The sequence below is a fragment of the Bubalus kerabau genome, chromosome 19 (genome assembly GCF_029407905.1).
Source record: "Bubalus kerabau isolate K-KA32 ecotype Philippines breed swamp buffalo chromosome 19, PCC_UOA_SB_1v2, whole genome shotgun sequence".
NCBI lineage: Eukaryota > Metazoa > Chordata > Mammalia > Artiodactyla > Bovidae > Bubalus > Bubalus kerabau.
The window spans coordinates 69,949,122-69,961,268 of record NC_073642.1 but is presented as its reverse complement, the minus strand read 5'-3'; the positions used below and the strand labels follow the sequence as shown (position 1 = coordinate 69,961,268).

General features: G+C 66.3%; 1 protein-coding gene across 1 annotated transcript in view; it reads left to right on the top strand.

Moving 5' to 3' along the window:
- The first annotated feature begins 4,000 nt into the window (after positions 1 to 4,000).
- The window catches only part of AHNAK2 (AHNAK nucleoprotein 2), a 42,743-nt gene continuing 34,596 nt past the window's right edge, over positions 4,001 to 12,147 (top strand). Inside the window, exon 1 of the mRNA XM_055555911.1 lies at positions 4,001 to 4,055. Coding sequence (XP_055411886.1) covers positions 4,001 to 4,055 — 55 coding nt within the window. The remainder of the gene's footprint in view (positions 4,056 to 12,147) is intronic.

The window sequence follows — 12,147 nt, the reverse complement described above, 5'->3', positions numbered from 1 at the left end:
TGCGAGGACTGGGTGGGAGGGCAGACGGCAGTGGAGGAAGTCCCAGGGCTCACACCATGCAGTTATGCCCCTCCAGCTGGGCTAGGGCAGGGACACCAGCCGAGCTATTTTTGATTATTCTGCTGCAGCGGCTGCAAGGAGGCATCAATCATTGATGCTCTGGACATCCCTGCCTGCCTGGAGAGGCATGAGAGCAGCCAGCCAGGTGGGTGGGGCAGGCTGCGGGCTCTGCTGAGGGCCTGGGGCCTAGGGGGCTCTAGCCCTGGCTCCTCACCCTTGGCCCCAACATGCTCTGTCTCGCCGGCCCCAGCGCCTCGAGACCTAGTCTGAGACCCCTGACCGGTGGCCCAGGGCTGGGGTGTGGCCCCAGCTCTCCAGTGTGGTGGTCCTAGGGAGGAGGTGAGCCTGTGAGTGCCACATGACGGCCACTGCCGGCCCCCGTAGGGTGACCCTCAGAAGCGGTGTGGGGCCCTATGAGTGCCAGCACGGCTGTGGGTCAGCCCATATCTCCAGGTTCTGGGGGTGGGTGCAGGGGCAGCTATTCCTGAGCCATGCCTAGCTGCTGTGGCCTTCCCTGGCGGGGCGTCTGTGCCCAGAGGGGCACCGCAGGACGGGGCTGGAGCGGAGCCTGACGGCGGGATCTCCTGGCTGCCAGGGCTCCACGGCAGGGGCCTGGCCAAGCTGTGGCCGGGCTGTAGGAAGGGCGGGAGTGGGGCTCGCGTAGGCCTCATAGATCCCACCTGTCCTGCTCTGTGGCCCAGGGGCGAGGCTGGGGCATCCAAGGCCTCCGCAGGTGGGAGGAGGGATGGATGCGGGGAGGCAGGGCTCAGCCTCCCTGCCCCAGGGCCAACTTGGGGGCCATCTCCCTCTATGCAGCTGCAGGCTACCACCTGTGGGGTCCACTGCCCAAGGGGCCACACCCTTCCAGAAATGAAATGGGCGTGCAGGGACTGTGGTGTTACATGGGGATGAGCGCAGCAGGTGATGCCAGCCCTCTGCCTCAGAGCAGGCGGCACAGCGGGGGCAGCCCCTCAGGCTGGGGGCCCCTGCCTACCCTCATCCTGAATCTGGGGCCCTGAGCCAGTGCTCAGCCACCTCCCTGGCTGCAGCGCCAGCCAGGCCCCAGCAGGACAATATAAGCCGGCTCAGCCCTCACCAAGGCCAAGGGCAGAAGTGGTCCCAGGGAGGGTCCCTGCTCCAGCTTCTCCCAGGCCCTGGCCAGCCAGGATTCCCAGTCAGTTCAGTCGCTCAGTTGTGTCCGACTCTTTGCGACCCCATGGGCTGCAGCACACCAGGCTTACCTGTCCATCACCAACTCCCAGAGCTTGCTCAAACTCGTGTCCATCAAATCAGTGATGCCATCCAACCATCTCATCCTCTGTCATCCCCTTCTCCTGCCTTCACTCTTTCCCAGCATCAGGGGCTTTTCCAATGAGTGGGTTCTTTACATCAGGTGGCCAAAGTATTGGAGTTTCAGCTTCAGCATCAGTCCTTCCAATGAATATTCAGGATTCCCAGGAGGCACCCAATTGCACAAGGACTGTCCTGGCAGGGGCCAGCGGTGCCCACCTCCACTCTCCTTCAGTGGCCACATGAGATCCCCTCCTCCTGGCCTCTGCTGACATGGGGAGCCCCCTGGCAGCCCCACCCAAGGCTCCAACCTCCCCCTCCCACAGCCCTGTGTGCAGCATGCTGGACCATCAGGATGTGTCACACGGGGTGAGGCCACTGCAGCTGGACAGGGTCCCAGGATCATGACTTATCTGAGGGGCAGGGGGACAGAGAGCTCGCGCTGATTGCAGATGGCTGCTTGTTCCCAGGCCCCCGAGGCCAGAGTCAAACACACAGAGGATAGGCAGGCTGAGCCCCCCAGCAGGCCCAAGCAGGTGCCAAGCACACCCAGGAACACAGACAGCTCTCTCCCTGTGCCCAAGAGTGACTGATTCCCATCTGGACACAGCAGGGCAGGGTCTCTGGCCCCCGGGGAGTGCTTCTGGCCTGAGAGAAGACATCAGGGCAGGAGGGGTGAGGCCCAAGCCCCAGTGTCCCCACCTGAAGGACACGGCAGTGCCCCATCGTGCCACAGGCTTGAGAGGCTGGAAGCTGCCAAGGCCTCTTCCCAGCAATGATGAGCACGTCCATCTGACCCACTGCTGGAAGGCTGCCCGGCTGCAGCCCGGCTAATGGGAACACCAGGCATGAGTCATCCCAGGAGGCATCTCACCTGGGCCTGGCGGGCTGTGTGCCCCCCGAGTGAGCCCAGGAGTGCATCGTGCGGTCTGTGTGTGCATGCCCCTGTGTGTGTCTGCTCCTGTTGTGCTCATCTGGGCACGGGGTCCCGAGTGCGTGCATGCCTTTGAGCACACTCTCAAGCATCTGTGTGTGTGCGGGGTGGGGTGGGCGGGTGGTGCCTGTCTTGGAGTGCATGAGGACAGATCCCAGTGGACCTGTGTCTGGGTGCTGCTGTGAGTGCGTGTTATCTCACCTACGAGGGTCTGTGTGTCTGTGGCATGTGTGTGCCTATGTGTGTTTGTGTGTCTGTATCAAGTCTGTATGTTTGTGCGGTTGGGTCTCCTGTTTCGGTCTGGCCTCTTTCTGCCCCAGGGAAAGTTGCTGTGTGTCTCACCTCTCCCGGCCCCGCTGGCCCCAGGCCAGGGCAGCCCCTGGGAACGTGGCCGTGCTCTCCTGGGTCTGCTCAGGCCCAGGCTCCCCACCCCCACCCCAGGAGACCCGCATGCCCCAAGGGGCCTTTCCTCAGTCTGCACAAGGCTGAGCCTCAGTTAATCCCTACTTCCACAGAAACATCTTTCCTGGGCCTCCCCACCCCCTGCCCTCGCCCTAAGACATGCCACCCAAGCGAGGGCCCAGGGTGGGCCCACTCGCCCCACTCATCTTCACCTGGTCCCCTCTGCCCACTTAAGGATCCTTCTCCCTCATCACACCCCCGCCCTGGTCCAGCCCCCACCCTCTTGCAGGGCTCCTGCCTTCCAGCAGTGCACCCCATGGGACAACCCCTGGCCACCTGGTAATCTTCCTGCAGCCCCCAGGGCCAGTCCTGCTGCCCCTGCCCCCAGCCGCGCTGAGCCTAGGCTTAGGCAGCGTCAGCCAGCATCTGCCCTCTTACTCCTGTACTTCGCACACACACTTCAGGGTCGCTTCGGTCCAGAACCCTCTGCCCTGCTCCTGAAGTCCGAGCTTAGGCTGTCCACGCGGAGCCTTCCAGGCCCGCTCCCCGCCCACTTCCACCGTTGCACCATGCTGCCTCTGGCATTGCACACCTCCAGATCGGGAGCCCCCAGGGCAGGGCTAGTGGGGTCAGGTCGCAGGCCATGGCCTCCCTGGACCCCCACTACCCCTGGGCCCTCGTCCAGCATGCCCCGCTCCCCAGTGTGTGACTGCAATGTCAGCCCCCAGACTGGGAGACAAGGCTGAGGCGAGCAGGTCAAGTCCAGGAGTCTGGCGCAGCGTCCCGGGACCCCTCGCTGGCAGAGGCCCAAAGTCAACATCTGAAAGGTCCTTTGAGGGCTCGGGGCGGGGCCAGGCTAAGGGCGGGGCTAGGCCGTAGCGTGGCTGGCACGGGGTGTCTGCCTGGAGGTGGGAAACCCACAAGGCTGGACCTGTGGGGCGGGGCGGGGCGGGACCTTAGGGGGGCGGGGCCTGGCTCGGACTGGTTCCCCGCCGGACGGGGGCGGGGCGCGGCCGCCAGGAGGGCGGGGCATTGAGGGCCGCAGCCAATGGGCTGAATGAGGACGGCGGCCCCACCCGCGCTTGCTCCGCTGCGGCTCGGCGCGGGCTGGGCGGGCCGGGGCGGGGTCCGGGCGGTGGCGGGGCTTGGGGAGCCTGCACAGCCCGCAGTCTGCTGCCCGACGCCAGCTGCAGCGCAGGGCTGCGGAGGCAGAGTGCGGCCCTCGCCCGGCCCCCGGGCCGCCCGCGCGCCGGAGCCGGGACCTGCGACTGGACGCGACGGGCCGCCGCGGGCCCGCACCGCCCGGCAGCCAAGATGTGCGACTGCTTCCACGTGATGCTGCCCACCTGGCCCGGAGCCCCCGGCAGCGGTGCGCCTCCTCCCCGCCTGCAGCCCGCTCCCCTCGGGGCGGGTGGGCTCCCCGCTGGGCGCGCGCCGGGCGGGTCCTGGGGCGCGCAGTGCGGGCGGGCTGCGGCGCCGGCCGGGGTGGGGGCACCTCTGGGACCCGCCCGCGGTCTCGAGCGCGTCTCTGCGCCTCGGGGGCTGCTCGGACCTCTGCTTTCTGCTCCCGCGCTTCCCCTCTCACCTGTCCCTGTCCGTCGGCCTCCCCTCTGTGTCCCTGCTGCTCACTTTGTTCCCCGGGTCGCCGACTCTTCCCTACTCTTCTGTCGCTCCTCGCCTCTCTGAAGCTCACTGTCCTGTCTGCACCTCCCTCTCTGCCACTGTGCCCCTGCTGCAGCCCTCTGGGACTTCGTGCTGTCCCTGGAGGCAGCCGCCTGGGGAGGGCTGCACGTGTGCGTGGAGTGAGACTACCATGAGTCACCAGATGGTGGGGAACGGCCTCCAGGACTGCCCTCTGATTTGGGGGTTTTGGGGCGACCAGCCTAGGTTGACCAGGAGTTAAGGTTCCTGGCTTCGGTCCAGAACTGTGGGGCCAGGCTGGGCCGGGTCCAGCGTGTGGCTGTGGTGTGCTGGGTTGCTAGGTGGTGGCTGAGGTCTGGGACTTGGTGAGGGGCCTGAGTGAGATCAGAGCTCAGGCACGGGGTCCCCCAGTCTGGGCAAGGGAAAGGGCCTCCCTCTGTGCCTCTGGCCACAGGATGAGAACCGGGTGCTCAGTCTGTCTGTCATCTGTCTGTCCCTGCACTGGGCCTAGTTTCAGGGCCTGGGTGTCTCAGCAGCATGGAGGGCAGGGTGGGGTGGGGCAGGGACAGTCCTTCCAGATTAGGGTCAGTCATGCTGCAGCCTGGCCACACCCAGGACACCTGGCCAACTGCGGCAAGGGGGGCTGGGGCTACACTGCATTGGCACAGGCAAAACCCCACTCCCTGGGGCAGCCAGCTTGGTGGTGACGATGATGGTGCTAATGCGGAGAGGGTGGGGCACCCCCCCCAGCTGCAACAGGGGCCGCCGCGGTCCCTCCTAATGTCCATTTGTCTGGTTGGCTCTGAAGCCCAGCTCACCTCCTGTGTGGGCTTCCCTTGCCCAGGTGAGAATCCCACCCCAGTTCTCCCTGGACGGCCAGCGGGAGGATGACGGGCCCCCAGCCCGCTCCTCCTGACTGCAGTGGGCCTGGCCCACACCTCTGGGACTCCGCTGCATCACAGGGACAGAAGGGCCCAAAGGACATGGGACCATTGCTCTGCCTCCCATCCTGGCCTCCTCCTCGCTCAAGATGCCTAAGCTGCAGGGTCTCCGGCCATCTCATCCACCCTCCTGTCTCACAGAGGCCTGTGCTGAGAGCCCCTCCCCAGCTGAGGCCCCCAATCTCACTTTGACCTGTGCTTCTTTGGCCTCTGGGGAAGTTCCTCCTTGTGTCCAGCCAGAAAAACCAACCCCTCTTAGGGAACAAGACTTGCTGGGTCAGAGGCCCTGCGAGTTGTGTCCAACATGCGGATTCTCAGACCCTCTCCATCCTTCGGAGGAGGCCAGAGAACACGCATGCTTAGGGCTTCAGTGCAGGCATCGTCCTGCTGCAGTTCCCTCCTAGCAGGCCAGCGGCGGGCAGACCCTCCCGGTCCCTTGTCTTTCTGCCCAGCCCAAAGCTTCCCTCCTGGACCAGCTGCTCCAGGTTCTCTGAAGGCCTGTCTCAGAGCCTGTGCCCCAGCCAGGGGATGGGAGCTGTGTCAGGTCCAACCTGCACGCAGAGGCTGCCCTCTGGTGGCTGTGTTGGGAACACACCAGCGCAGGGATCCGCCCAGCTTTACTGTGGGCATGGCCAGTCTGAGTATCACTCACCCACTCCACTATCCTTGCCTGGAGAAGTCCATGGATAGAGGAGCCTGGCGGGCTACAGCCCATGGAGTCGCAAAGAGTTGGACATGGCTGAGCGATTCTCACTCACTCACACGCCCCTACCCCAGTAGTGTCTTCCTGGGGACTCCCCCTGCTCCTCCCTTCTGCAGGCACCAACCATGTCACCCGGGGTGCTCCCCCCACCTCCCCGCCTTCCTCTTCCAGGGACAGCTGGTTCCTTCCTGAGGCAGAGCTGGGTCCTGGGCAGCTAGACCACTGACATGCATGCATGCTCGGTCACTCAGTCGTGTCCCACTCTTTACCACCCCGTGGACTGTAACCCACCAGGCCCCTCTGTCCATGGGATTCTCCAGGCCAGAATACTGGAGTGGATTGCCATTTCCTCCTCCAGGGAATCTTCCTGACCCAGGGATCAAACCCAGGTCTCCTACAGCTCCTGCGTTGTCGGGTGGATTCTTTACCACTGAGCCACCTGGGAAGCCCCAGCTCCCAGTCTGGGCCTCTGCCCTTCAACCCCTGGCTTGGTTTGTGGCCCCTCCCGCACCCCCCCCCCTCAGAAGCCCCCACAAGGGCCAGAGAGCCCCAGATGCTGGTGACACCATGAGGGGGTCTGGGTGGGCTCTCCCTGGCAGGGGCCACGGCAACCCCAGGGCCTTTGGGAGTGCCGTGCGGTGTCAGGCGTCCCCTCTGATGGCCCCTACACAGCCCTGGGCTCTGGGCTCTGGGCTGGGTCTCAGATCTGTGAATGGGAGTGACCACGGCTGCTCAGGCCCGGGCGGGGCAGAGAGGTGTGGCCAGGGAGGCCCAGGGCTGCCCCCATGGGCAGTCCAAACGGGCGGCTTTGCCTGGTTCTCTGCACCGGTGGAGACAGGGCCACGGAGTCTCAGAGCAGCGAGGCAGAGCCTGGAGCCAACGGGGAGCCTCTATGGCCTCTAAGGGTCCAGAGCAGCCGTGCCCCAGGCTCTGGCGCTGCCCTGTGCTCCCAGGCAGGGGCACACAAGGGCAGGCACCGAGAAGGAGACAGGGCGGTCATCTTGGGTGGGGGTCTGGACCCTCCTGGCACTTTAATGAGATTCTGAAAGCCACCCCTGGTGATGGCATGTGTGTGTGTGCCCCTGACAACACCCCCACTTCTTGTGGGGAGACAAGCTGGACAGCCTGGCTCCTGCCCCAAGGCCCCTTAGGAAGTGGGGCAGAGCCCAGGCGTGGAGGGTCCAGTGCCCCCAAACCACCTGCCTCCCACTATGTGCCCGCTCCACCTGGGGCTCACCGTGGCTGGGCCTGTGGCAGGAATGTTGTGATGCCCTTCTTCCCTCTGGCTAAATGCTTCTATTCGGGCCCAGCCAGGAGCTGCCTCTTCCAGGAAGCCCCTGGATTGTTTTCCTTCAGACTTGACTGTCTCTGTATCTTCTGTGAATGCCTTTGCAGATGGGCTCTGTTTCAGGTCCAGCCTGGGGCTGGTTTGCCTGGGGATGGGGAAGTGGAGGTGCCAGGGAGGAGAACCCCAGACAGGGGAGTGGGGCCTGGGCCATCTGGGGCCCCCCCGCCCACTTCAGGGGTGAAAAGCCCAGATTTCCCTGGCTTGGTCCTCTGCCTGGGCGGTAGCAGGAGGTGGTGATTTAGTCACTAAATCGTGTCCGGCTTTTGCAACTTCGTGGACTGTGGCCCCCCAGCCTCTATCCATGAGATTCTCCAGGCAAGCCTACTGGAGTGGGTTGCCGTTTCCTCCTCCAGGGGATCTTCCCGACCCAGGGATGGAACCCGGGTCTTCTGCACTGCAGGGGGCAGGAGGAAGCAGACCCTATTCTTAGGACTACTGTGAAGACGGGTTTCCTGTCTGCCTGTCCGTCCGTCCATCTATGCGTCCCAGGGGCCCTGGGCCTCAGGTGTGCACAGGTTGGGAAGCAGGAGCGTTTACTGAGCACAGATGAGACAGACAGGACTTCTGCGACCAGTGCACCCTCAGCCCACAGGGAAGTCAGGGAGGGCTTCCAGAAGGGCCGCCTGATGGGGAGAGCCTGGAGAGCATGTTGATGGGGAGCAGTGAGCAGCTTAACGGGGTGGGTCTGGGGTGGGGCAGGGATTAAGGCTGTTAGGAGGAAGGGCTGTGTTCCCAGGGCCGCTGGGAGCCCCAGAGTGTTTCAGGGCCGGTCCCATGGGAAGGGATGAGGCCCAGAAGGGTGCAGGAAGGGTGACAGAGGAGCTGAGGCAGAGGAGAGGCTGTGCATGGGACGCCCTCGTGGAGCCAGCCGCCCTCCCCGAGCCCCTCCCAACTCTTGGCCGGGCCGGTCACTCCAGGAGCCTCAGGGGCATCACCAGGCTCCCCTCCCTCCAGGTTTCCCTGGTGTTTCTTTTTTTGGGGCACAGGCTGCCGGAGCTGAAGGTCACCTCACTGGGGTAAATATTTAATAGTCAGAAGCACTTTCTAAAATGGAAAGATGGAGCCGAGCCCAGGAGGCCTGAGGGCCCGGAGCGGGGTGGGCAGTGGCATGCCCGAGCCCACTGCTTTCCTGGGGGGCTGGAGGGGCCCCCATGTGTACACAGGAGGGTGAGGGGCCGCACTGGGCCCCTCCCCCGAGAGCCCTGGGGGAGGGACTCGGCCGGTACATCACGCCCAGGACAGGCCCCCCGCTGCCACCGGCAGAGGCTGGCTCCCCACCGCCTTAGCTGGTGAACCACCAGGAGCCCTGGGAAGGATCCCAGTTGGGCTCCTGCCTGGACACAGCACCGGATGTGGGTGCCCACCGCCGAGAGGACGGCCAGGGTGCAGAGCGGGGAGGGCCAGGGCCGGGACGCCTGCAGCGGGTGTCTGCGTCGGGCCCCTTCAGGGCGGCTCAGCCCCACCCTCCGTTCTCAGTGCCGGTGGGCGGCCCTGCAGGTCGGGCCCCGCTGGGCCAGGGCAAGACTTCTGTGTTTGCGGCTCAAGCCGAGTGGCCTCCCACCCCATGCTGATGGTGGGCCGCCTACACTGGCTCCGGGTGGCCTCCTCCACACCACCCTTGACCCTGGCTGATGCCCTTGTCCCCAGGAGCCACCAACCTTGCCGGGCCCAGCTCAGGTGGGAAGGAGATGGCCTCCCACTGGGCGCTTGGCTGCAGGACCCCGTGGGGCGGCTCCCCCCAGGGCAGTCCTTGCTCCTGGGAGGCAGGCGCACCCGCGGGCTCCTCTGTGACACACCCCCCGGAAGGGCACGCTCGCCCCCAACCTCCTCACCAGCTGACTAGCTCTCAGCTGACCCCGGGCCTGCCCCACCCCTTCCCACGGGGCCTCCGAGGAAAAGCTAGGAGTCTGGGTGGCAGGGGTCGGCGGGCACATGCCTGGCAGCCTGCATGCAGGCCTGGAGGTGCCCACAGGCCGTCCTGCTGGCCCTGCACCTGCCTGGCCACCTGGAGCCAGGGGACCAGCAGGCAGGGTCCCTGAGCGCCGGGGCGATGGCAGATCCTCACTCAGCGCGCTTGTCTGCTGGGGGGCCAGGCACACCCGTCAGAATGGATGCCAGCCCAGAGGTGGGGTGCGGGGCAGCCCCCGGACCCTCGCCCCGACTGGGTCACAGCGGTGCTGACCCAGGGCCCTGCCCCTTCAGCTGGCTCCCTCCCTTCCCTCCCAGCACTCCAGACGGCGCCCACCTCCCTGGGGCGGTTGGTGCTGGCCTCTGGGGGACAGACCAGGGTCCACGCCAACAGGGGGCTGGGGCTGAGCAAGCAGCAAGCGTCCACGCTGGAGTCTGGGGAGGGCCTGTCGTGGGGTGGGGAGTGAGGCTGGAGGAGGTCCAGCCCTCAGACGGCACCTCTTTGGGGCTCAGGCTGCTCGGGCGGGGAGGCTGGCCACACCTTCGCGAAGGTCCAGGGCAGGGCAGGTGGTGGGGGCAGCTTGACTGGCGCAGGGCACCCCGGCTCTGGCGGGGAGGCAGCGGGGTGCGCTGCTCTGTGCCAGCATCCGGCCCTCCTTCCAGCTGAGTCAGCCCGCCCGGAGGCGGCAGCCTGGTGGGGCGCCAGGCAGGAAAGAAAGAGTCCACAGGTGAGAACCGTGTGGGCCGGCGGACGAGGCGTGCTCGCGGGCCAGCAGGCGGAGCTGCTTTTCGCGCAACCAGAGTCGTTTACGACCACTAGGTTTTTGCGGGGTGGGTGGGGGGTGGCCAGGAGCGGCCTACGTGCCAGCCTCCCTTGCGGCCTCTCACCCTTGTCCCGGGCAGTGCCAGCCTCCTCAAGCTGGCTGGAGCCTTCTGAGTGGCCGGGACTGTCCCTGCCATCCCCTGCTCTTAAGGCTGCTCTCGGCTCCCCTGTTCTGGGGCAGCCTAGCCCTCCAGTGGCTTCTTTCGGTGACTGTTGCCCTCGGTTCCCCGAGGCAGCCCCAGCCCTGTGGCCACTGGCACTGGTGGGTGTGTCTGGTGGGGGCGCGGGTGCAGGCTGACCCTTCCTAGGGCTGGGCCTGACCCCTCACTGCCCTTGCACCCCCACTGGGCCCCTCAGCGGTGCCGGCCTGCTCCAGCCTGCTTGTGGGGTGCAGGTGCCCGCAGCCAGTGGGCCCCGCCTCCAGGACTGTGGGGCGCAGGGCGGGGCGGCCCTGGGACCCAGCAGATAGTACAGTCTGTGGGCCTGCCGGGGCCTGCTGGGCCTGCCCCGGCTCAGGGCAGGGCCTGGCAGCCAGAGCCCCCGTCCTCCCGCCCCTTCAGGGGTCCCCGGGGGCAGGGAGTCCTGGGGGGCGGAAGGTGAGGCGACAGGAGCTGGCAGGCCGGGCAGGCGGACTCCGGGGAGCAGGGGGCTTCTGCAGGTGCTGCTCAGCCCCTTACGTCCAACGACTGCGGGAGGCTGGGGACGATCGCTGGTTCCAGGGACCCCCACGCTCAGCTAGCTCATCAGGTGCCCTGGAACTTTGGGTGCTGGGTTTTGGCTGAAGGGGCTAGAGGGTGGCCAGGGTCAGGCTGCCCTCGAGGGGCTTGGCTGGGGGGCAGTGGCCAGGGCCACCGTCCCCAAGGTCACTGGCCCAGGCCATGGACGGGCTCCGTCTGCCCTGCTCTGGCCTTTGTGGCCTTGGCCATGGAAGAGGCTGGCTGTGCCCTGGGCGGGCGTCTCAGCCCAGCCTGAGGGGCTGTGAGGCGCTGCCCTCCCAGAGGGAGCCATCCTAGTCTGTCCCGGAAGGGCCTCCGTCCCTCCCCGGCACCCTCGCCTGCCAGCCCCCCAGCCTCTGGCCCAGGCCGGTGCCCAGCCTGCCTGATGGTCCTGTGCGACAGCGAGTCTTTCCACACAGCAGGAATGGACTGGGCCGGGCCAGGCAGGGCAGGGCAGGGCAATGACTCACTGCATCCCTGAGTGTGCTGGTGCTTCCTCCCCCAGTCAGCTGCTCTGACGGGGGCGGGGCGGGCCCCCCTGCTCCTGAAACTGAGCGGGAGGGGCCTGGCCCAGCTGTGGGGGCCTGTGAGGGGGCCCGCCCAGTCCCTCTGGTCGGGGAGAGGTCCTGGCTAACTCTGGGCTGGCTGGGAAGGGGGCATGAGGGCGGGGCCTGAGGGCGGGGTGTAGAGGGGAGGAGCCGGGAGGACAGACCCAGGGAGCTGGGAGTCTGGATCTTCACTTCGGGGCAAGTTGGGAGGACGTCTGCCTCGGTAAGCGGCTGAGCGGTCTTAGGTACCCACCCTCTGCCCCCTGCCCCCTGCCCCTTCTTGAGCTCAGCCCTGGGGGGCCCAGGCACCCCTGCAGGGTGGAGGGGGTGACTCTGGGAGGAGGGTGGCAGAGCTGGGCTGGGCATCTCCATCGCCATCTCCTTGAGTCTGCCTTCCTCCAGCCCAGCTGATGCTGGAGGGGCAGGCTGGTCAGGTCCTGGTGGCCAAGAGTCATCATGGTCAGCATGGCCGTTTCAGTCCCAGAAAAGGCAGACCCCCAGCTGGGCTGTGTGGCCGAGGGTGGGTCCTTCAGGTGACGCTTTGATGAGCTGAGGGCCTGGGGAAGGGGAGGGGGCTTCAGCCAAGCTTATCTGCCCCAAGGGGCAGGCCGTGGGGGCCTGTGGCAGCATCCCAGGGTCACATGGCACTGGGCACCTGGGTGCTGGCCTTTCAGCCTGGACACAGTCAGACTTGGGCGTGCTGGGCCTGCTGGGCTGGGCGAGAGGGTCCAGACACTGCTTTCTGCTGCCAGGCCCATGCAGCTGCTGGTCCAGGAGCTGCCTTCAGGCCTCCGAGTGTCCAGGTGCAGAAGGAGATGCGCTGGGCTCACCTG